The sequence below is a fragment of the Trichogramma pretiosum genome, unplaced genomic scaffold, assembly GCF_000599845.2.
Source record: "Trichogramma pretiosum strain Unisexual culture from Peru unplaced genomic scaffold, Tpre_2.0 scaffold56, whole genome shotgun sequence".
Taxonomy (NCBI): Eukaryota; Metazoa; Arthropoda; class Insecta; order Hymenoptera; family Trichogrammatidae; genus Trichogramma; species Trichogramma pretiosum.
Window position 1 is genome coordinate 134,804 of NW_019641680.1, and position 26,451 is coordinate 161,254.

Consider the following 26,451-nt stretch of genomic DNA (forward strand, 5'->3'; position numbering starts at 1 on the left):
TCATTGAATATTTAATTCGAGCCCGGATTCTGAAAGGGCATTAATTTTTACATAAAATTATGTACATGCGAAGTCTTTTCAAGGTCCAAGACATGGAAAAAATTGCATCAATCGCGAACAAAAAATTTCGTCACTTTGGACGTAATGGGTTAATTCACAGTTGACCTTTGATACTTTTGTCGCGTTAAAATTATATTCTTAATGAAACGTATTGTTTTTTACTACTCCACGAACCTTTCAAATAACTTTATACTACGCTTTAAAAAAGAAATCGTTTACGTTATAGTCTGCGTAGTAAAGGTTTCTGCCAAAAAATTTTCATGACCTGACAACCAAAATCTTTATATTTTAATTTACGATACTTTTTTTATTATAAATTTTTTTATTTTCATTCAAACGATGAAAATCTTTCACAGAATACAGACAAATACTTGAAATAATTGTATGCGTAAAAATTGTACTCCAATAAATTGTGTCCGTTTGCTTGACTTAGTTGTAACTATATACTTGAATAATTAAATTGTCTGCTTTTAATTCATAAACATTGATTTTTTTTCTTTTACATAACTTGAGGATAAATGATAATTTTCAAATGAACATTTTTTTCTCCTTTATTTAAAAGATTAGTTTGGATATATTGTTTTCGAATACAGGATTTATGAATTTTTATTAGAACCAACTAATGAAAGGAAGAAAAACCTTATACTGAAAGGAAGTCCTTTGGTAAGGAATAAGCCGCATGTTTTCTTTCTAATGATAATATAATATTTAAAAATAACTATTTTCTTTGTAAATTTTTTTCTAATTTTTTAAGTACTTGACAACTTTATGAAGGCATTATTTAAAATTTCGACGACATTATAAGAAAAAATAAAGTTATGACACAAAAAAGTTAAAATTAAGATTGGTTTATTTATTAGAATAACATGGAAAACTTAATAGACCAAACATACAAATTATGGAAAATATGATTTACACCATTGCGGGCTTTGGCTTGTACAGTTGTCGAGCAAATAAACTACAAATAATCATATTTCTTGCTTCTTTTATAAATTTCATAACAAGAATGAAAGAGAATCTTCGTGATCTTAAACTTTTTACTTGTAGTCATTGCAGAGCTTTTCTAGCCTCTACAGGTCTTTTGTCTTTTTGTATTATTTATTTTCGCCTTTGTTTTTGTAGCTTTTTTACGCTTGTTTTGGCTTTTAGCCGCCAAGCAAATATTATATAAGTCTTCGTTCGCCAGGTTCTCAATAATCAAATCACAACAAAGGATTGGCAGTCGATAATGCGTCAACTCCAAGAAAGGATCCAGTGCCCATCGCCGAAAAAATTTTCTCGATAGTTTTTCGCGCAAATGCAAACTACAAGCATCGTCATATCTTCCGAGGAGACTATCCAATTTTTCCGAGCGCGCAAGCTCGTAGTAGTTTTTAAATGTCAGCTGTTTCGCTGCTTGTCTTGGTTGCAACAGAACCAGGTCGTAGAGCGACAGACTCGGATTTACCTCAATCTCTTTCGCTATGCTCGTGAACTTTTCGTCATCATACCAATATTTTTCAGAATGCAAAGTTTGATCAAGACTCGCTGATTTTTCGAGCAATTTGTAATCAGCAAAAAAGTTCATGATAATTAGGGCGTCGTTTCGGTCCAAATGATATCCTCTTCTCTCTAGACTTTCAGCGATGGCCAAAATGCCAGACACAACTTTCAATTTATAATATGATAAGTCTCTAGGCATTCTTCTCACATTGTAGTTAAATCCACTAGCAAAAGGAAAAACTACCTTGGACAGATCAGCACCACGATCCAAGAATATGTCGACCGCATCAGGAAAAAGACGCTCCACAGCCAATTGAAGAGGTGTTCGTCCCTTATTGTCCACGGCGTTGACATGCACCGTCCGCTGGAACTTGTCGTTGATCTCGAAGAATAGCTTCAGCGAGGAAGCATCGTCTTTCCGCGATAAAAAAATGTGTAGAGGTGTACATCCATCATTATCGACCGCATTTGGATCGGCGCCATTTTTCAGCAGCAGTTCGATCGCCATCTTGTTCTTGCGTATCAGTGCCATATACAATGGTGTCCAACCCAACGTATTCCTGGCATCGACCTGCACCGGACGATATTTGTCGTGGCAGAACTCGAAAATCATCTCCATCAAGTGTTTCACCCTACTACGAGGAAGGATTTCGATGGCTATAATATCCAAGGGTGTCTGTCCCACTCCATTGATTGAAGTTGGATTCGCGCCATTTTTCAACAGCGATTGAAATACGTCCTTGTGACTCCAACGATAATCCGTCCACTGGCCTAGAGCCAAGCCCAGAGGCGAATAACCTCTTTCTCGCCAGATAAAATTGGGATCCTGGCCGAACTCGAGAAATTTCTCGACGACTGACTCACAGCCAGCCAAGCAGGCCACATGAAAATGCGACAGGCCACGTTCGTCGATGTAATTCACATTAAATTTGTTGTATATTGAGAAAAGTCTATTGATCACCATATCCGACTGATCGTCTTGGTTATCCATTCTGCTACGTATTCTGCGTCGAGCTGCTACGTGCACTGCAGTGGTGCGATGCAATAGTGGCTTTCCTTCTTCATCAACTACAGGCTCGTCCTCGAAGCCGGTGAGAATAACAAACGTGATGAATGCTATTAATCTATAATCAGATTCGTCTTTACCCCAATAATTTATGGAATCCGTGAGAAGCCGATGGATTTCTGGTCGTCGAAAAATGTCTAGGAAATCCGCGTAGTCGCCCTCCCAATTTTCGATCAAGGGATAAAGTCGATCGAGAAGTTCATGGCGTTCTTTTTCGATCTCCCAATCTACCTTTTTCCGTAATCTCTTTAATCTTCTTATTTTTAGTTGGTTAAGATGATCCACGTCCTCGTTATCGATCTGCATCTTTCTGTGCACTCACTAACACAACACAGTATAGTTTATTATTTAAGAATACTATTGAATTTTTTAACGAAAATCACTAGCTGAAAACGATTCGATATTTTCAGCTGTTCACACGGCGGCGTCTTCTCGTGTACTGACTATGCACTGCACACTATGATATATTTGATATATTAAATGGAAAGTAAAAAACACGTGTCTAAAGCCATAAGATAGAAGCATACGAATGAGCAGTCAAATCGTACTACACTTTCAAACCGGCGTTACAGCGTCGAGCGACACAGCGGGAGTAGGTGGGAGAAGCAGCTAATATAAGTCACACCCAAAGTGGTGGGGGGCGCAGTCACTCCATATGTACAACTTCGGTCTCCTTAAGTGGAAATTTTACACTTTCTAAACTTCACCGTACATAATTCGAGCTACTTGTATCTTTCGTAGCAGCATCCCCGTGTTTTTTACTTTCTATGTATAGAATATAGATCGTAGTGTATGTGAATATGGTCAGTACAAATTACGATCCTCGCACGTAAGAAGCTGAAAATATTGCAAATATTGAAAATGTGTATTTTTTTAATAATATAATAATACGAGATTACTAATTAATCGCAGCGGTGACAAAAACTTATACCGATCTCGCACGAGGGAAATCGGATGTTGCGAAAATGCTCGAATGATCCCACGTGTTGGATCGTTAGTCTTTCAGACTGTGGTTTGCGTTATACATAGGTATATATATTCATACGTATAATTTGTGCGACGTTGGATACAGTCAGTTCAAACGAGCGAATCGTTTTTTCTGAGAATATAGAATTAAATAGAGAATAATTCTTGTTACCAAAAGACATTCGTGCTAAAAAATTCTCATGTAAATAACGATTTAACATACGGCATTTAGTATACGAAAAAAATTGAAAATTCGTAATAATTTGCCACAACACACAACGTAGAAAATTATTTTCCTATTATTCATTGAATTTAATAGTTTTTATACGTATTACAATATTTAACAAAAAATTGCATATAATTTTGATTCATCGTATGATCATCCTTGAAGGGTTTGTTACATTTTCGCATCAACTAAGTTGCGCTTTTCAAATCAATAAAAAGTATTATAGTTACCTTGGTAAATAAATTCATTATAAATAATGATCTGACGTACAAAAAATTACTATTTTATAAAGTTTTAAAATACCTTACCGTTGACTCGTTTTTGGTGATTTGTTTTTTACAATTAAGATACTCATATTAATCGCATATTAAATTTCCTAAAAATGAAAATTTTTTAATTGTTCAAAAAATCTAGATGAGTTTAATCTCTTTAATATCTTAATAGTATTTAAAGTCTCGGTCACTAGATGTCGAGTACGGACATCTATAAATCTGCAAGTGGCAAAGAAAAAATAATTGGATAAATCATAGCAAAGCTAGATTTGGGTTCCACTTATGATAAAGAAATTTTTTTATGGTCAAAAACTAGATATAAAATTTTGAAAATTTTAGCCACGTATAATGTTGATTCATAGGAAGAGATTCATAGGAACTTAATATACTTTGGACGATAATGCATCGTGAAATAATAATCGAATTGATTATAACCCTAACGGAAATTTTTCTCATGAGAAAGTTTTATAAAGTCTAAAAAAGTCTTAAAAATTCTTACAAATTTTCTGATTTCATACATCTGATAAATGATTTTAAAGAGTTAATAAGAGTTTTTAAAAAGTATCAAAAACTTTTATCAACACTTCAAACTCTTAATAACTCGTTATAAAAATTATTTTCACTTGTTAACATTTTTCTAAATAAAATAAGCGATTGCCGTACCCGTCCAAATATTTTAGAAACCAAAACTTTTAAAAATCATGGTACGAAATCCGAATGTTTATAAGAATTTTTAAGACTTATTCAGACTTTCAAAGAGTTTTTAAAAGTTTTTAAAAATCAGAGTGGCGATGAATTTCCGTAGGGGAATCAAATAAAAGCTTTCAATTATTTTTCTGTTATCCGAGAATGACAAAGCTGCTGTAATTAGCGTATATATGAAAATGTTCTCATCGGGTTTACCAAATTATCTATACGAAAGTTTTCAAAAAAGCGAATGGAGCTTCGTTGAAATATTCTGCTGACTTGTGCACGGCTTCTCGATGCTGCAGAAGTCATCTCTAAAAATTCTCACTTTCACTCCTGCTGTTGCATTCCTTAAATAGAAATCGTACTTTTGTGAAGTATTTATAAGCTACCGCTTCGCGTACTGCAAGTTTGAGGAAGGGTCGATTATTAGAGACAAAGAAAATCTACGAAAATGTGATTATTTATTATATGCGATAAAGTTAATGTATCAGATTTAGGGTATTTGATTATTATAAATTAAATTCAAACTTTTTGACGTCTAGTTATTGTTACTTTTTAATTTACAATTTGTGAATGGCAGTTTTTCTTACCCCCGATGTACTTATCTCTCGTGCTTGGAACATGTCAATAATGCAATTGTATATAGTTAAGTATTGGAGAAATAATCTGAACGTATGGATTTAATGATTGAAAATGCTGATCTCGTATTATTATATCAAATATGTATGTTAGTACATGTATACATATGTTTATACGAAGTACAAGTACACGTGCTGAAATATATTTTTTATCTATTATAATCAGATTGTCGGTTTAATCGAGCAAAGTTTTTAGGCTACTCAAGCCACCTATATACATGACCCATAAGACGTGCATGGGTCAAATTGAAAATTTCATATTGACTAATTATATCAAGTTCTAGAAAAAAAAAGAATCAACCAAATCTCTTAAAAATAAGTATGCATTAGAAAATTTAATATTTCAGATGTATATATAATTCATATTTTTAAAACCTTTATAAAGTATATCATTGATCGAAGCAAAATACATACTTTTCTACATCATAATAGTTCTTACATCTTTTAATGGCAGGCGCAGTACCTTTTACAATTATTATTATAATTTTTTTTTTTTTGGAAAAACATCGATCTTAATTTTAAGAGGTTCGTTATTATTATTACACATTTCACAGTGAAACATGAATGTCCGTTTAATTTATGTACAGTGATATTTAAGATAAAAAAGTATTTTTATTTGTATCTTGTTTTTTGTTTCGAAGAAAAATAATTGTAAGTAATTTCATTAACAGATGTATAATTATAATTGACACGCATACAGCTTCGTTAAAATACTAGCCCAGATATCTTTTCAACAAATTTTTACGTTGCGAACTACATCCCATTATTGTATACCTATCTTGAGTGGCAGTTCTTTCATTTTTTTTTTTTTTTTTTTTATATTTTTACGTAGACTATAGTATATATGTGATTACTTTAGAACTGAAATACTCAATTGTTGTAACGACATATTTCTTATTGACCCGTTAGCCATTTTATCATTTATATTTTGATTTTCTAGCAATTGACTATGTGTAATATTTTTGCAAAAGATTTCACAAAAAAAAAAAAAAAACAAAAATTAACGTGGATCGACTGAGAAAAAAAATCTGACACGTTTCACGCAACGACGATACCAGCAAAATCGCGTGAAAAAAAAAATGCAGATCATCGTGCGCGCGTTTGGAGCACGTATTTATTCATAAACTCATCGATCATTCGAAGATCTCGAAGAGATACACTTTACGACATTTTAATCAGAGAAGGAACGCATAATGTATATCACCGTGGGCCGTGTTTTATAGTGCTTTTCATCAGTATCTTCATTCATCGAGAGAAAAATTACTCTGGTATATATATACAAGGTAAGGGATCGATGCAGCGATGCAAAAGAACGAAAAGAGCGACAGAGAGATATAGGTAGAGAAAGAGAGAGAGAAAAAGTAGAGTCGAAGTTATAGATAGGAGTATAGCAGTGAAAAGTTTAACGCTACATATAGCCTGCAGGGAGGCTAGCTATGCTGTAAGGGCATGTCGGCGAAATAGATATACAGAAAGAGAAGAGGGAAAAGAGAGGCGAGTATACAGCGCGGAGGGGAGGTCGAGAGAGAGGCGAGCATAAAGTTGATGAAAAAGCTCGCGTGTACATTAAAGACACAGAGGAGGGTGCACCCGTACACGCGAATGTGGTAGTATGGTATAGTCCCTCGTTCCAATTGGGGCTCTCTCGGTACATATATACCACGAACCTCTCTATCTCGTTGCGCGCGCGTGTACATACACGTATATGTGTACCGTGTGCACAAAAGCTCATCCCTACCTACCTACTCCTCCCCCCATTTTTATTCAGCCGCCGCGAGGGAAAGAGTACATAAGCGAAGGAGATAAGAGAGCGAGCGAACAAACACGTGATTCATGTCGGTGTACACACGCGAAAGATGGGATAGAGATGGTCAGCAGCATGCATGCATGTATAGCTGCTAGTAGTAGTAGGGAGAGAGAGAGAGTGACAAAAAGTACCCTCCAGCAGTGCGGAGTTGCGTCTCGTATACATATACGGCATCGAATGGGCGCGAATTCTAAGCCGCAAACGCGAAGCGCGTTAAAAAAAAAAGAAAATAGGGGGGAAAAAAAGTTTTCGGGTCATATGATTTTTGGGAAAAGTTTTTAATGCCTCGACTTCGTTCCGTATCTCTCTTTCTTGCTCTTACCGAGGGAAAAATATCGAATCGTCGATTGAATGATTATGGTAAAAGTATAAGATTCGCAAGTAGCTTTGTTTCACGGGGTACTTGAAATTTAGAGAAAATTTTTTTCTACGTACGCTACATTATAATCTCCGTATCGATACGGATTTTTTCCCGGCGATAAATTAATTCTTTTTTATTCTTTTCTGTCATTATACATAGCTTACAATTAGTAGTACTCGCGTTTTTTTTTCTATTTTCGCATTGTGTTTTTTGTCTCCTTGTAAATCGAGTGATATATAAATTTTCTTTTCAAAGTATTCAAATAAAGGTAGTAGTTGTATAGTAGTAGTAGTAGTATTATTATAGTTTTTTTTTTTTTTGTTCACAACTCTGATCGTTATTTACACGTATCGTTTTGATGATATGTCAATTATACATCATTTCTAAAATATGTCATCATTATTGTTCAGTTGAGAAATGCATCGAGTGTGACTTAGGAATCAAGCCTTTTTGCGCGCGATGGACTAGATAATTTTTTTTTTTTTTTTTTTTTTAGCCAAATGCCTCGTCNTTTTTTTTTTTTTTTTTTAACCGTAATTAATGATATATTTGATTTTTTTCACGTTAATCGTAAGATCCGTGTAGCATTTAAAATTTTATTATAAAAATAAATAATGTAAAACAAGAGTCGCAATGTACATCATATTACATATTAAAAGATTAAAAAACAATACGACAACGAATATCGAGTGATACATCGTATAGGAAATTTCAAATCGAAAATACACGAAGTCGTATTCGTCCCTACCAAAAAGCTATACAAACGTCACGCATTAGTAATGATATATATATAAAATACGTAAAGGAGGTCGTGGGAGCTCCCCCCACCTACACTTTAAGCGCGAGCGTGCGTAAACGATCAAGTGCACAAGATCGACGATCATCTCTGTATGGCGCGTATACTTTTTATCGTCGCCCAATGCATATGGAAACTCGAGCTCTCGATCGTGGCGGGGGCCTTTAACCCTTTATATTTTCGCGTGTTTAACCGCGCGCGATTCGACGACGCTCAAGGATCGTTAATGAAAAGTGAAAGACGAGAAGAGATGCGGTATTACATATTATATATAGAAATATGGCGCGTGTTATATGCGTATCATTATTATTATTATTATATACGAGTTAAATTATGGCACTTTCGGACGTCGTCGTTCTTCACATATCCTCTCTTCCTTTTCGCATCATCGTACTACTACTGCCGTCTCGAGTGAGCGCCCCCGTGACAACTACCAATCGTAGGCTGCTGCGTCGTCGAACTCGTGCGGCGCAGCGGTTTCTCCACTGGACGACTGGCAGGGCTTGACGCTGCCGCACCACTTGGTCTCCTTGAGAGGCGGACAGGGCCGACTGCCGCGCCGCGGCTGCACGAGGACGCGCCTGGTGCGCTGCGTCTCGCCGACGCCGCAGCTGCGGCTGCAGGCGCTCCAGGCGCCCCACTCGCTCACCTTGCAGTCCCGCGGGATACCTGCGCGAACAGAAAAAAAAAAACACAACGAGACGATTGCGTTTGTATTATCGGTGAAACATATCGATGCGTGTATAGCGTATATTGAATCTATGTAACATCGTTGCCAAAAAAAAAACTTTGAATTTGACGCTTATTCAATTTTAAAATCTCACGGTACTTTTGCGTGAAAACTTGGTTAAAAATTGCACTAGTGTTGATCATTTGTTTAATTATCAAACAAAAATAAACAAAAAAAATTTAACAAACGTGTTGCTCAAATGAAAATCTATAATCATCATTAAGGCTCCTCTATACAGCGGGACAAATACCGACATACCGATATTATTTTGTACCCATTTTTTTTATTCTCTAGACAACCTTATTAGAAACTTATAAAAATGTGCCTCCGGAGCCAGTTTTCAATAAAATGTTTAATAAAATCATTTTAACTAATTGTTTGAGAATACGTTACTTTTGAGGTTATAAAAGGGGGATAATAGAAAATCAAGTTTGTTTGAAAGTACCGGTCATTTAATTGAAAGCTGGCTCCAGAGGCACATTTTTATAAATTTCATAATCACTCCCAGGAAGTTTCAAGTTCAATGGTTGACCAGAGAATAAAAAAATGGGTACAAAATAATTACGTACTTGTTATCGACTGAGTGTGTATAGAGGGCCCTTAATGCCAGAAGCCACCACTAGGTGGCGAACACCTTTGTATATATAAATCTGCAAGTGGCAATACTAAAATAACCGTATAACTCGGAGCAAAACTAACTAATATGAATATGTTCGTGTTAATTTTAATGTGTACGTAGAATGTAATTCGCTGTACTCACGTTTCCTCGGGCGTTTTCTCTTCGGATGCAGCCGGTGACGGTGGTCCTTGTGAAATTTGTGTTGACGATGCTGCTGCTGCTGCTTGCTCGTGTCGTCCTCGGTGACGTTCTTCCAAGACACAGCGGCTGCGGTGGTGCCTCTCGAATTCAGACCCAATTTCTGCTGAATCATCTGGTTGTAAAGGTGCGCCTTTCTCGAGTTGTTGTAGAGCTTGTAGTTGAGCCACGAGGACTTGACGTCGTAGAGGGTCGGACTCTGCAGCAGTAGCTGCTGCTGATACTTGCTCGACGGTGGCGTCGAATATCTGCTCGTAGTCGTTCTCGCCGTCGTCGTCGTCGTTGTGGAGGTTGTGGAAGTTGTCGCGTTCGTGGCCGGCATCGCTTGGAAATACGACGAAGTGGCGGGATTTTGGCGCGGAAAGTTGGCGTACGACGACACGATGCTGTTTATTATCGCGGATTTGCCGCTGTCGTTGTCGCCGTTGGTCGATTTTTCCCAATTTTTGCGCTTCTTCGTGTACTGCTCGACTCCGTTGCTCACCGTCCAGTATCTAAAAAAAAAAGATTTAACAAATACGTAATCCCTCGATAAAACTCGTGCGATCGTAATATAGAGAATCGTAAGATCACCTGAATCGTTGATTATTTGCCTCGCGACGCTCCTCGCTTATGGCCTCGTTGAGATCTCGATTCTGATCGATTCCTCGCGAAGGGACCTGATTCTCGATCGACGCTTGATTTCCGTGTCTACCGCTGACGAATTCCATCTCCACGTCGTCGTCGTAGTACGTCTCCGTCAGGGTGTACTCGCGAAGCTGCGAACGAAACAGGGATATTCTTTTAGATCGATTTCGTGGCATTAAACACTTCGGACGGATTTGACTCATCCTTTCTTGAGTTTAAGTCAAAGTCGGGGTAAAAAGAATAAAAAAATGAGACAACATTAATAACTTTTTTACCGATGTGCCAGCTATAGTCGATGACGTACGGCTTTAAGTAGTATTAACATCGGGAGGTCAGACGCGACTTTGCAACGCCAAAGAATAATCCAACGTATATATTTACCAGCCAATTATTTAAAAGTAAAAACCTCAAACGAATATCCGAAGCACGGGTACACGCTATATATATACATCAACCCCAATCGGTCCCGCTCTTTGTTACTACAATTAAATGGCTGCGTGTAATTTCGGCAAACACGCGATATATCAGTCGCCTCTCGATATATTCAAAGCGTAAATCATAAAATTACGCCGACATTGATATAATTGCACGCGGCCACGCGCGCGCGGACTGCAATTGTACGGCCTTTGAAAATTAGAAGAAAATTAGCGATGAATCGGAGCATGAAAACTGCGCGGCGATAGGCAACGATACGCGAATCGATTTCGACGCGATTGATTCGCTTCAATTTTTTATACAATTAATTTCGGTAGGAGCCAACTAAATAATGCACAAAATTGGACATTGTTCGAGCGCGTGGCTCGTAGCAATTTATTATATCGGAATGTCGTTTCAATTTTTAACTCGATAGTTTGTTACGAGATGGTGTCGCATATTTTACATAGTACGTACGCATTTTCGGCATTCGATGTGCTTTATATGAAGCGAAATTTCTCTCGCGCAGGCATTATACATACATCGAGTATATAGCATATAAGACGGGGCAGCGACCATCTGTTAAAAAAGTATCAGCAGGAGCAGCAGCTCGTCGCGTCGCAGCAATTCAAACGCCATTTATATCGTAAGCCCGCGCGCGCGCGAATAATTGAAATATCTATTTTACCTTCATAAACGTCAGCATGGCTATGGGTGGCAATCTCGGCAAGTTGGGGTAGTAAAAGCTTCCAGCAGGATGAGCCGGAAAATGTGATGTGATTCTGTAGGCGGTTCCTTGCGGCTGGGTCGGCCAATTGGCCGCCGTGAAAGTGAATCCGTTATCCGTGCCGCCGTCCAAGGGATCCAACTATACACGGGCAAAATAAATTGGCGTTTACAATATTTTTTTGCACAAACGAGGTTTTTCCTTCGTCGCTACGTTGCGCTAGGAACTTTATCGTTGTTTTATTTTCATATAGCGATCGCAAAATTCGAGTCAAAGTCCCTGGTAGAAATGTTCAACATTTTATGGCGCTTCGCTTTTTTCTATATTTAATGACCATTTTTTTACTTTGAAAATTCGGGCAAACGACACTTTGACTCATACCTATTTATAAAACGTTCTTTGACTTATATAATTATTTTGACTTTGCCATTTGCAGGTTTGCAGATTAAGGTACTAGCCATCTAGTGGCAGAGACTTAAATTAAAGCGATTAAAAAGAATTAAATGGTCATTTTTGAGTCATTTAAAATACACTTAATGTTTTATCAAGTCCATTATTTTTCAATATCAAACATTTCTACCAGTCATCATCATCGTATATCCACTGCCCGTCAATTACTTTTGCCATACATAAGCGAAAAATGAGTAAACTTCAAAGTTTCGTAGCTCAGCCAAAAAAATTCGTATTGACAATTTGAACCCGCCATTCGAAAGGTATTTTCTAGCACTTTAAAGCTACATAAATTGTTATTAGGTTCATTCATTTATTTATTTATCAATTTTTATTAACAATTAACAAATCAAAAATATTGCTTTTTTTTGCCTTCGCTATTTCTCTTGCCATTTTAGTTATAATTGTTAATAAAAATTGATAAATAAATAAATAAACCTAATAACAATTTATATAGCTTTAAAGTGCTAGTTCGAATGGCGGGTTCAAAATGTCACTCCGACTTCTTTCCACCGAGCTACGAAACTTTGAAGTTATACTCATTTTTCGCTCAGGCACGCGGCAAAAGTGATCGACGGGGACAGTGTATATATACGTACCTCAACGGTGACGCTGTCGATCCAATTGCCGGCCACGCAGAGCTGAAACGAGTCGAGGCCGATGAACCAGTCGGGGCTCGGGTTCATGCGCGCGAACAGACTGACGAGGGTGTGATTGGCGTCGAGGAAGGCGCGCGCGCTGCTCTGGCCCTCGCCCTGGCCGATCGCCGGGCCGGCGAACGAGTGCAGCACGCTGCCGTAGGTGGTGGGCGTCGTTCCGTCGCCGTCCAGGCCGTCGGTGCGGCCCGTCTCGACGAACTGTCGCGCGCCCGGCGCCAGACGCTCGCCCAGCCGGTACAGCACGAAGCTCGGGCTGTGCGTTCGACCTGCGTGTGCAAAATTCAATCGATGATATATGATTTTTAATGGTTGTTATATAATGTGCAATTAATTATCCGATTAACTTATTCGTAAACTCGAGTCGAACTTTTAAAAGTGCATTTCACTGGTATTTTTTATTTATCAAGGGGACCAACCTGTGTTAAAAGCTTAAATTCAGCTTCAGCTAAAAATAGCTATATGAATCGAAATAGTGGAAATTTTTTTTTTGTGATAGTAAAGTATGTTCATTCTACACCAGATTGACCAAAAACAATTTCTACCCAAGCTCTGAAATACCAATTACATCACTTTTTTCATAAGACGAAATATTGTGTTATAAATCACATGCCGCATAAAAGAGTTTTTCATCAATATTGATCTATGGGGTCTCAAAATCTTCAGAAAAGTACTCTCGTCCACCTAAGCGGAGCAGAATTTTGAAAAATTGCGTACAACTTTATATACACGTCAAAATGTGCCAATTTTTGAGAAAATTAGTATTTTATCAACACTAGAAGCCATATTAAAGCTCTTGGAAGAAAAACAAACTTTTTTTTTCAAATTCTGCTCCGCTTAAGTGGATGAGGGTACTTTTCTGAAGATTTTGAGACCCCATAGATCAATATTGATGAAAAGCTCACGTCAGAATCGCGTGGCAAGTGAATCCTATTATAATATTTAGTATTATGAAAAAATAAGCGTAATTGGCATTTCAGAGCTTGGATAGAAGTTTTTTTTTGTCAATCAGGTGTCTAATAAACATATTTTACGATCACAAAAAAAGAATTTCCACTATTTCGATATAAATAGCTATTTTTTGAATTTAAGCTTTTAACACAGGTTGGTCCCCTTAACTACTATAGATTATTGACAAAAGTTCATTATTCCATTTATCATATTATTTTTTTTAATCATATATACCTCTGAAATAGTTCGTTAATCTTGTGTCAGATACAAGGGCATTTTTATACCACGAGGCAGTAGCAGCAGCAGCAGCAGCTCCTATGGCATGATGGCCATTTAAAGGGGGGAAATACCTAAAGGAAGGCAGAACACACAGGCGCTCGGCAGAGATGAATGTATGAAAATGCGCTATATACCGCGCCGAGGAAGAAGAGAGAGAGAGAGAGAGAGAGGACGGAAGGAAAGGGTGGTCGAGTGGCGCGCAGTTTGCTGCGATAATTTAATGGCAACTGGATCTTTCAAAAACAGATCGCAGGGCTCGAACTATATGCTAGGTAGGTAGAGGTATATATATATACCTTTTGGCGTTGCTGCTGCCGCTGCTGCTGCTGGCCGCGGCAGAGAAAACAATAATTTATCACGCCCGAGCCTGTCAAAACATCTTACGAGATTTTAAACTTTGAAATTTACAGCGCGGCGCGGGCCCTTGTGCCGCGTGAAGTGTTTGCGGAATAATTGGAATTATAAGAATAAATTATACAATATTAATAATCCTCGTTGAAGGAAAAAGAGAATAACGTCGTCGTCGTCGTGACGCGAATCGAGATGAAAAAATGTTTTCTACTCCTTTCGAGCAAAGATATCGAGTAGCCAATTTTAAACGTGGCAAGAGTGAAAAAATCAAGCTTCATTTTTTCAATAATATCAAGCCCTGTTACTGTATAATTAAGTAGCGCGGATTATTTTTGATAGGATCGCTATATCGGATATTATATTAAAGAGCTTGTTGCTCTTGGGCGTGATTCGATTGATTTTGCCTCGCAGAGAGTAATACGCCGAGAGATGATGAAAGATTGTTTCTTCGGTAATTTGCCTATTATATAGGAAAGTTCGCAAGTATTCTCGACGCATAAATACTTCAGAACTGCCGCTTATTACTTCGAAACTTGGGATATTTATTGGGATTTTAAGAATTGAGCCATCGGCTCTTCTTCGTGCTCTCTCTCTCTTCGGGAGCGGCGCTGAAAGGTATATTGAAAAAAAAAAAAAAAGAAAGACGAAAAAACAAACAAACCATCCGACGGTTTAAATGAGTCTCTGGCATGAAAACTAGGAATCTCATTTTTTTTCCCCTTCGTAATATCGAAAATGCGCGCATTTTTACATTATTGACCATCGCTCGGATCGAGGGAGAAAATTCCACTGGTTAACGCGCCATTGATAAAAAAAACACAATCGGAGAGATACGGCAGGAATTCTATTATTGAATAAGCAACGCGCTCCGCACCGTGTATATATATATAGTCACGAGTTATTTTTCAAGGGCCGCGAAACGTATGGTATACCATATACGGTCAAGTCAATTGTGCAGAAATTTCATCTCTCGAGCCGTACCTTTTTTTTTTTTTTTTTTTTTATCAGAGTCATTGAATACTTTATTCGCAATTATGAATTTTACAGCGTTTTTCGCTACTACACTCCGCGTATACCGCTGCCGCTATTTTTTGAAATATTTCGCAGCAAAGAAAATCAGTCACAAAATTACATCACGGAAAAAGCCCCCCCTCCCCTACCGAACCTGCGGATAACGCTATTTTGCCCGGAGTGCAACAAATCTTTAGTCTACTACTATACACTAGCTCAGCAGCAGCAGCAGCAACGCCGAGCCGAGCTCTCTCACGTGTGCTTTAATATGGATGAATAAACCGAGTATATATATGTATATATACGTATTCTCCGGAGAGTGGAGGAAGGCAAAGTAAAAAAAAAAAAAGGCAGAAAAAAAAGGAAAAAGTAGTAGGTGGCCAGCGGCGCACAGCTCGCTCTCTTTTGTTTGAAGTTCAATCGCCCTTCAGCATTTTTTTCCCTTTGATAAATATTCGCGCACACCCCCTCGCGCGCAAGCATTGTCTGCTCGCGCGCAAGCCACGCGACTGATCATTCCTTTTTTGCATTTCGCTCGTGTGTGCGTATATACGAGGATCTTTTGTATTTTCTCGATCTACCGATGTCGAGGCTTAATTGCGCGCGTAACTGATAAATGCAGTATATGGATGGATCTTCGTGTACACCATTGTGCACTACGTAGTGTTTTTTAGTATCGTCGTTGTGGAATGGCTGAAAGATAGAAGAAGACTTCACTTGTATAGTTTCCTCTTACAACTTGCAAAATTCTCCGCATAATAAATTAGCTGACTGTGCCGACGTATTGGTCTTATATTATTGCGTACTATTGAAAATGTTGGCTACGCGTTTACGAGGTATCACATAGTGCGCCTCGTACCGGCTACATCGCTTACTATTTATTCGATCATTATTATCATTGCGAAGAGAGCAGATGTCTAAATGCGATACTTTTCTTGTAAAATGATAACAAATAATTATATTTTTTTATTTTAACAATTAAGGATATGAAGATTACCCTCAAAGATGTCGAAATTCGCAAAGAGATCTTGAGAGAGAAAAATTGCGAACGTCGTAATTTTTAATTTAAATGTGATCGATCTTTCAAAAAAAAAGAACGTTAACACGACCGGAACAAAAGTAACCGGGTATTGGTACAGTCATCAATGTATACGGAAGAAAGTGCGATTCTTATTTTATTGATTGTGTTGTGAAACTTCTCATGACTCGTTGCATAGGGTAACGAAATAACGAAGATTTTGTGCTTCGTTCGAACGTTGTCAACGGCCGACGCTCATTGAAAGTCAAGATTCAGTTGGTCTCCTGCATGGCTCGTAGCATGAGCCAATGCCGCGCCACTGAATCAAAACGTCGTCGCGTGACTCTGTCTCTCTTGAGCTCGCTGACGCTCACACTCGTGCTCGTGCTGTGCCAAGTGCGTGTTCGTACGTGTCGCGGATCGCTCGTCTCGTCGTCAAACAACAGAAAAACGCACAGTGCTCGCGCCTTGTATTGCATAGATCGCATTGAATTTGCACGTGCACCTAACCTATATCAAGTGCAAATCAAGACGCCGTGGCATAAACAACAAAGAAAGATCGCACATCGACTGCAACAATCGGTGATTAAGAGTGAAAAATATTTCATATTTTTTTAGTGACTGTGTGCTGTGCGCGTGTGTAAGTGTGCGTAACTATGTCCAACGGCGAGTCCGACATATATTGCCCCAATGGCGGTGTCGGAGACCAGTACGATTTCGATTCCGAAATTGAGAAGCATAATGAGATAATCAAGTATCATAGAGAGATAGTCTCGAACTTGGAAAAACTCAAGAGAATGCGTGACATGGTCATTCAGGATATGAAAAAAGATGAAGACGATTTTGTCCCTAACATTCATTCGTTAATCAGCGATTGGGAGGGACAATATCCAAATTTTCGAAAGATGCTCCGTCCCCAAGAAATGGATTGGCTTCTCTCAATGTGTGTAGAGGACGAAGATGTGATCAATTTCGTGATAAAATCCGGCTACAAAGACGAGCCCGAGATAGACGCAGACGGCAAGCCAATGTTGAATCGCAGCACACCACTGCATGGTGCAGTTGATGAATTTTATGATGACAGCCTCATCCGTAAACTTTTTGAAATATATGACAGGTTCGATATTAATTACATTAACGAAGATGGATACACACACTTTCACGCTGCATGCCAGTTTGGCTGTGACGATATCGTCCAGAAATTCCTCGAACTCGGCCAAGATCCGAATCTCCTCACGCTAAAAACAGTCGAGAGGCAAAAAAAAGAAGACGAAGGTGATGATGATAATGATGATGATGAGTTATCACTTTATCCTCCGCTTCACTTAGCCCTGGAATGGAACCACAGAAAGGCGGTCGAATTGCTGCTAAAAAATGGCGCCAATCCGAATCTGACCGATGCAAAGGGATTGACGCCTCTGCACATCATTGGCGGGACGGCCGACGACGAGAACGGATTGGCGGAATTTTTCTTCAAGATCTGCGACGAGCTCCAGCACACGGTACAAATCAACGCCCGAGACAAGTTGGATAATGCACCATTGCACATATCGTTAGATAAACAAGACCTCAGAATCTTGCCGGAGTTGCTGCTAAGAAGAGGTGCGAATCCAAATTTAGCTAACGAGCAAGGAATGACACCTCTGCATAACATTTGCAAGTACACCTACCAGATAACCCATGAATTGGTGGAGCTATTCTTCAAGGTCACGGACGACATGCAGAAGCAGGTGCAGGTCGACGCACAAGACAAGTTTGGTCGGACACCGTTGCAATTGACCGTCATGAATGGACTGCCGCGCGCGGCCGAGGCACTCTTGGATCTTGGAGCCGATCTGTCTAGTTTCGAGTTTCCCACCGAGAACCAATTCGAAAAGACATTGAAAGAGCAGATATTCGAAAATGATTTTTTTAAATTAAACCTTGTGGCTGGCCTTCTGGCCGCCGTCGAGCGTCTAGAAAAAAGAGGATTTGAACTAGACCGAAGCGACGCTCTGACGATCATGGCACTCGTCGCCAAACTCGGATTGCTCGAGAAGCCGACGGATCTCGACGAGCAATGGTACGACGACGAGGTGTTCGCGAATAAAGCGAAAACGCTGCTGATGAAGCCGGGTCTACCTCTGTACGACCTGATTCGGCTGCGAACGGAAAAATCGGAAAAACTGTTTACGTACGCGGACTACTGGGAATTCATGCGCGAGCGTGAAGTTTGGTCTCTGCTCGGATACACAGGACCCAAGCAACAACAAGCTTGTGTCGCGCAGCTGAGCGAGATCATAATGAGGAGATTTTGTCGACGATGGGCGAGGGATTATTTCTTGGAACTGACGCGCTGTCAACTGCCGATTCTCTGCTGTGACATTATCATTGAGCTGCTGAGGAACGAAGATCTGTGTAATATTTGCTTCGCGGCTGCGGGACGAAGCTCGGTTCAAAGTGTCAAAAAAAATTTCGAGGTAAATAAGTAAAATCAGCTGCAAAGTGTGCAGTACAATTATCTTGAAGTTCAAATAATGCAACAAATTCAAGAGAAACTTCAGGTACATTTTACTTTTTGGTTGGATCTTTTTTCTAGGACAATGTTCACAATTTACAAAGAAGAAATATTTCATTCTTTCGTTTTTTAATAAAAAGTATCATACATTAAAGTTTGTCTTGTTTTTTGGAATTGAGAAACCAAGTGCCCTCGCATAATATCTTCTGCTAATTTTTAGGCATTAGGAACGACGGCTTTCAGCCAAAGCGCTAACGCAAATACGCAGCTTTAAATAATTTCAACTTAAAAGAGTAAACTTTGTGAAAACGTAAATAATTTTTTTTGCATTACTGCTGCACTGCTTAACCTGATGGATGAATAATTTTGTCTCGTAATTTTTCTTTACACATAGAATTGATTCCAATGGGCATATATACATCAGTGACTGCAACGTCTCATTGAGTAAATAATTAATTGCCCGAAATTAATTATTAGACTCTGGAGAGAGAGTGAAGAACGCGAGATTGCACTCTAGTCGTTATATCTCTCGACGAAAGGCTGCGCGGGAGGAGGTGGCAGTCACATGAACATTAAAGCAGCTTTTAAAATTGTAAAAAGCCTAGGAATTGGCTCAGCTGAAATTTCATCCCCCCTAAGAGTCATTTTTCACTTTAATAAAGCCAAATTATAATTCAAGAGACTCTGTTCTTCGGGGAGGCTCTAATCCCGTAGTTTCAACGTGTTTTAATGCTCTTTGCAAATTTCTATCCGCGAATAAAACTCTTTCCATTTGACTCGCGCTGGATGAGAATTTATTTTTCGAAATCGTCCGTTTTCGTATTTTCTTTTTTGACCCCCTCGTTCGGAAACAGTGATGCTTTAGCGAGCCCGAGTCAACAAAGCATATACGTACGAAGTCATAAATTTTAATCGCGAAATTTTCATATCTAGAGTCCGATTTATTCCACTCGGTCATAAACGCGTGAGTTTGCGAATCATACTTTGACAATACAAAAACTCGAAATGTCAATTTTTACAACAAATAATCTGTATCGAATAATGCACCATATACGAAATTCCGCAATTTTTCACCCGAGCGCATCATCGTCGCACGGCCTAATCACTGCAAACGGGGGGTTTGTTAGTAGTAGTTCAGCACTTAATTACTGGAAAGTCTGGAGCAGCAGCAGCAGCACTAAGTGTGTATAAGCCAAGAGGGAGAGGCTAATGTACACCGTTTCAACGTCACGAAGCTCTCTCGAGTGCGCGCCGCCTAGGAGGAGCAGGCGGCTCGATCAAAATTCAGTAGTAATTATACACCGTAAACAATTTTGATATTAATAGCGCAGCATCGCCGTGATGTGTAAATTTTCCCTTCTTCGTTTAGGTATAACGGTTGTGCGTTATCATTGTCGATCAATTGTTAAAGACAAAAAAAAAGAAAAAAGAAAAAGAATGAAAATCGTACATTTTCCGCACGTTCGAGCCACTATTCTTGCGATCCCGTTTTTAATTCTGTTTTTTACAGGATTTTACCTCGAAATTGGTAGGAAAGAATGTACATATATATCGATCAGAGTTCAAGTACATTAATTACGGTTATCGAACTTACTGCTAGGGCGCTTCCGAATACTAGCCTTAATTATTGGAGCTCTCGGAGCAGACATTTATTTCGCAATATAGTCGAGCGAACTTTTATCCATCTGTTAAAAAGTGGAGATTGTATATACGGGACATGTCGCAATTTTTTTTTTTTTAATAATAACGCCGAAATGGTGAAATAACCAAATATCCTTTCCGAATCGGTGAAATTTCGTTTAAATCACTTTTTGTTTACATCTTTGTCGGTGCGAATTGGAACAAACGAAAATCCGCCGCGTAGCGGCCTCGAAGCTCACTACTTTCAATAACAACGATATCGACGCGAATGCCCCTAGCATCGACGCGAATCGTACACAGCTGAAAGAAAACAGCGATAATCCGGATTCGCACACCCTCGTCGCGTATAATCCGCAAGTGCCTTTACCAATTTTTCTCTTTAACTCTCTCTGGGTTTCAAGACACCATAGGTAGCCGAAGGGTAGAATAAATGTTCAAACTCGTATTTTGTCACTTTCCGCGAGAATTACGTCGAATCGTTGCAATTTAAAACTCATCCCTCATTCTTATCACGAGAATCGCGTACTCGTCAAACGCCGTCGATAGACAGGAGTGACACACAATTACGGAACATCTGCAGGGGGGGTGCTCTGAATATACGATTACGACGCGTCGCGAGGCGAGCTTTCGGCGTTTTCGAGAAACGACGACGAGCCAGCTCGCGAGATTAAATTAACTCCGCGCGTCCGAGTCACGGTGCGCAAGAAATATACGGCCTCCTCGTCGCCCTCCCGAAAAAAAGCTTGTACAGGAAAGAAGAAAAAGAGCTTTGCATGTGTGCGCGCTCCTTTTAAACCCGAGTATGTGTGTGTGTGTGTGTGTGTGTGTGTGTGTGTGTACCTGCACACACAGCATTAACGCTTTATATATCTGGGACGCGCCTACAATGACCTGCGCGTGGGCTCACCGATAGAGCGCCCGCTGCTACTGTTGCGCTGCACCTGCAGCCGCAATATCGATTGCTCCGGCGCTCCGCTCCGCTCTCTCGCCTCCTCTCGCTCTCTCTCTCTCTCTCTCACTCGCTCACTCTCTTACCCTTACACAGTCCCTCGCTCTCTATTCTACCCTAGATGCATCCGATGTACCTGACAGAGCAATATATACACCTTTATTACCCATGGTGTAAAAAATGAATCTTTCCCTCTCACTCTCTTTCTCTCCTTTTATTCTTCTCTCTTTGTCATCCAGCAATATCTCTATTCATGCGTTAGAAAATGTTCACTTCTCTTCGTCTCTCCTTCCTCTCTTTCTCTCTCTCTCTCTCTTTTTTCTCATGCACACACTTCGCTGCACAATTCGTTTACTTCACTACAGTTACTTCAGACTCTTCCTTTTTTTTTCTCTCTCTCTCTCTATGATCTATAACATCCATTTGTAAGGATGCCTTGAATAAATAATGAACGCGAGGCTCGCTGCAGAAACAATATTGAAAATCAACAGTTGGCCTTATGCAGTATTCATGCAAATCATACTTGATCGTATTATTTATTTAAATTCGTATGGCGGCGGCGGCGCGAGAGACTAAACTGCTAAATGGTACGTGCACTTCTCCGATCTTTCTGCAAAATTTAATCGAGCTGAAATATTAAAAGCTTGCGTGACGTTTTTTTTTTTCATGTCTCGCGTGTCTTTGCTTTTTTCGAAAAACATAAATTCCAAAACAAATGTGCATACGAACGCGGGTAAGATAATATTCATATTTTTTTGAAATCATAAAGTAGAAAGTGCCTCGCGGTGCGTGAATAAGGTAATCAACTCTCGAAATATCGTGCGCGTGATCACGGTATTACCCAATATAAAAATGATTATTTCCAATTCTTTTTTCGTTTTATTTATTTATTTTTTTTTCTGCGGAACAGCAGAAAAACGTTCGCTCGAAAACTGCCTAACTGCTACTTCGAGTTCAAAATCCTTTTGATCATATGCCGCGCGGCGCGTGTATAAACTATTGCATTTCCCTTATGAATAATTTATATAATAGCCAAAAACACTCGAGCACACAAATTTCCCAAGTAAACTCGACCAAAACTGTTTGATACAAACTCGTGAGAGATTTATGTGCAGGTATATCGATAGATATATATCATTCCTAGTTGAAAAATAGAGCATATACGAGAAGTGCGCAAATAAACTCGGTATAAAAACTGCGCGCGGAGGAGTCTCAAATTTTCTGTGCAATTTACGATAAAGCATATTGAAAAATGCTTTGTGCCCATCGCATGTAAAGAATGCCCGGTGCAGATGTTGCCGTTTGTGTGGCACACACGCACACACACACATTTTTTACACAGGACGACGTTGTCCCCAAGAATAAAATTGTTAAAAATAACCATCGATCGATCCATGATTTATAACGAGATAAAGCTCCACCATTTGACGATTCAGAGAGATTATTCGAATACTTCCCTGGTCATGTTGCAGCAAGGAACCTACGTTTTATTGCTACAAAAGCATGGTCGTGTATCGATAAAGCAGCTTTGCAAGCTCGAGCAAGTTAAAAGTTTATCGTTGCAATCGTTAAAATTAGTTGCACAGCTCGTTTTTATTTATAATAGTTTTTCACCACCTTTTCTGGTAATTTATTTATCGTCCGTAATTTACTGGTACGTAAATAATTTACGACGGTACGGTCTCATCGCAGAAATTGATTTTTGATTAAAATGAGATATTCAAATAACTACTCATCAAAAAAAAAAATTTACGTATTAAGTATAAAAATGCCCTCTTCTACTCTGACATAAATATGCCCTGAATAAATAAACCGATGAAATTTCTAAATAACGAATGGCCCGAGCAAAACGTTTAATTACTCGCGTTCAAAACTTAATGAATTGAAATGACAATTAAACAGTCTACAATGGACAAACCATTAGTTCGAGTCACGAAACACTTTCACTCTTTTCTTTTTTTCTTTTTTAATCGCAACTAATAGTTATAAATTAGCATTATTCATGTCTATTCTGCATCGTTGAATCGTCGCGTTGCCGTAAACGAAGTGCGTGTGTGTGTGATGTGCATTTTATTACCGACTAATTTGCTGAACTGCGCCGGTGGCCTCCACTCCGGAAAATGCCTGGGAAATCTCGATCGGGACCAGAAGGTTTTCAGCGTGATTTTGTAAATGGCCAGCTTGTTCTGTCGATTCTGCAAATCGGACGACGCCGGGCCGCACTGGGCACGCACCGACGACAGCAGCAGGCAAGCCAGCAGCAGCATGTGCACTCCCAGCCGGGTGATTGCCTTCATTTTGACTTCTGCGCCTCTGTAATGCAACAAAGCGGACATGATTTAACCTTATGCGAAGTGATGGTTCATTCAACGATTATTTATTTTTTTTTTTTTTTAATGCCATTTTTATACAATAACGGGGGGGTATAAAAAATATGTAAACAAATAAAAAGTGCCTCTGACAAGTCGCGCTATATAGAAGCGAAATATTTCTGTCACTACCTCTGCGCACAGTAGGGAATCTTCCCCGTGCCTCAAGACGCGCGGCGATAACAACAATAATTGCATCTACCGCCGTAGGCACGCGAGAGAGCCCCTACTACGCTAGGATTCGCCTTTTCGAGCGTTGTTAACGGAATCGTTCCGTGCCGACGATAGCGTAGCACGTACCGCGCGAGGACAATAACATTACACGGGTTATTTGGGTAGTTGTAAATGATATTCGCGCACAGCAGCAGCAGCAGCTACTGCACTGCACCGAGCGCACTCGTAAAACGAAACTATTTCGCACGCCGAGCCCTCGTATAATTAAAACAGGCTCGTATTTAGCATGTTAATAATGATAAATTAAAATTGTTATATTCCTCGCAAAAGTAATAACCATCGTTATCGGGCTGAATCTTGGAAAATTACGTTTTAACGTACACACGCGCTTGGAATCGAAGAAACCAGGAGGACAGTTAATTAAGCCGTTGAAAATTAATTTTTTGTGCTCGCGCGCGCGAAAAAAAAGTTTTTTTTTCCGCCAATTCCGCGCGCGCGCGCACACCTAATTCCCCGGCTTTTAATCTATTTTAATCCATTCGTTCGCGAGCAATCGCGCCATAATTCAGCAATTAAAATTCAAAGAACGTGGTGTACGCACTGCACATTCAACAGTGCGCGATGATGATTTCTGCTTGCTGCTCTCCGGCTTGGAAACTGGCTACAAAGCGAAATTTCACGAAAAGGGCTTTCACGTTGATTAAATTGTTTCGGTATATTTGAAGAAGAGAAACGGGGAGAGAGAGAGAGAAAAAAATGAACTCTTTGTGGGCAAAAGGTATACCGAGTTATAAAATTGAAAAACCGACGACGATACGATTGAACTAACCATTGGTATATATGTAAACGAGACTCGGTCCGCGGAAGTCCGCGCGTAGTCGTGCACGGGCATACTTTCGGATTTCATTAATGAAAACCCAAATAGCGTATAAATACATCGTCAAAAGTTTTATATACTGATGCTTACCGGCTAGTCGTCGTCGTCGTCGTCGTCGTCGTCGTCGTCTCGAACTCTATATTCAGCGACGATTCGCAAAACTACACCATTCACTTAACGCCTCTCACGCAGCACTTACTTATACACACACACACTCACGAAAACACAGCTTTTGGCGGCTGCCTATAATAAAGCAGCGAAATACAACGTATATATATGAAAGCGCACAAGCACACTCTCCGATAAAAATAACTAGCGCCGATATATAGGTATATCATATGTATGCGCGCAACGCACACAACACTCCTCGAACAGTAGCTGCACACAACACACTCACGCACAGGAGGGGATTATAACGCGTAACACAAAAAAACAGGTAAAAGCGTCTCCTTCGGCTACATTATTTATCCCTGCTCGTCGATGCAATTGACACGGCAAAATTACACGAACGAACGTACGCGCTCGCGAAACGTGTATTTATTATTATTATTATTATTAGTTTTTCGAGAGATAGAGAGAGAAAACTCGCTCTGCCTCTGCTCGCGGCGCCGGGTCAGCCTAGCAGCAGCAGCAGCAGTAGCAGCTGATTACGCATTAAAGGGGGAGCTTATTTTGGGCTTGCGACAGTGACTCGAGAGAGACTCGCGCAGCGGAGAGTAGCGTATAGACGTCGGCGGCGTCGGCAAGCTCCCCGTGAGCGAGCTTTCCGAACCGGAGGTAAGCGCGTTACTAAACAAATCCCAACGCGACGCCAGCAGCAGCAGCCTCCTCTCTCTTTCTCTCTCTGTCTCTCTCACCCAAGCGAGCGAGCAAGCAGGCGCGAGCTTTATCCGCGCCACCACCACCACCACCATCACCACTATCGGCAGCAGTAGTAGCGTAACACAGAGGCGCTCGCGCATATATCCATCCCTCCCTTCGGATTTCAAACCCTTTGCCCGCGAACGAGAAAGTTCTCTCGCCGTGTATACATTGACATATTGCTCTAGATCGACGGTGTATGTAGATCGTGTGTGTGTGTGTGTGAGCGCGCGAGCGCGATGCGAAAAGTAAAAGAGCAGCCCCCCCTGCGCCGCGTCTTTGAGAATTTTCGTTTTTGAGTTCGATAACGAAGAGCTGATCACTTCTTGCGATCGATAAATGTGTACATAATATGCCTGGAGTGTATGGAAAGAGATGTTTTCATTTCGCTTCCTCCTCCTCAAATAGACTTTTGTTAATTGTTGTAGCTCGTATTGCGACTATATATTCACTAACTAGATCAAATTTGTGACTGATGTTTCTATACGTGGGTGTTTGAATTGTACGTATGTGGAACGAATTTTCTCAATAACGAGACGGTGAATGCTATTGGAATAAACTGTATTTGTTGTCGATGGGTTGAGGAAGAAGCTTGAAAAGTTTCATTTCGATTATTATATTTGTTATATTTTTTTAGTAATAGTTTTTTAATATTATTATATTTTTTTTAGTTTAATTTAGTTTTTTT

At 39.6% G+C, this 26,451-nt stretch overlaps 1 protein-coding gene across 1 annotated transcript; it reads right to left on the reverse strand.

Moving 5' to 3' along the window:
- Nucleotides 1-8,113: 8,113 nt before the first annotated feature.
- Nucleotides 8,114-25,648, reverse strand: LOC106658134. Its single transcript, XM_014379956.2, has 7 exons — nt 24,993-25,648; nt 23,560-23,795; nt 12,729-13,054; nt 11,641-11,820; nt 10,485-10,669; nt 9,855-10,405; nt 8,114-9,033 (listed from the first exon to the last, which is right to left on the reverse strand). Exons 2-7 carry the CDS (start codon nt 23,777-23,779, stop codon nt 8,795-8,797), a joined length of 1,701 nt encoding a protein of 566 aa, XP_014235442.1. The 5' UTR covers nt 23,780-23,795; nt 24,993-25,648; the 3' UTR covers nt 8,114-8,794.
- Nucleotides 25,649-26,451: the final 803 nt, after the last annotated feature.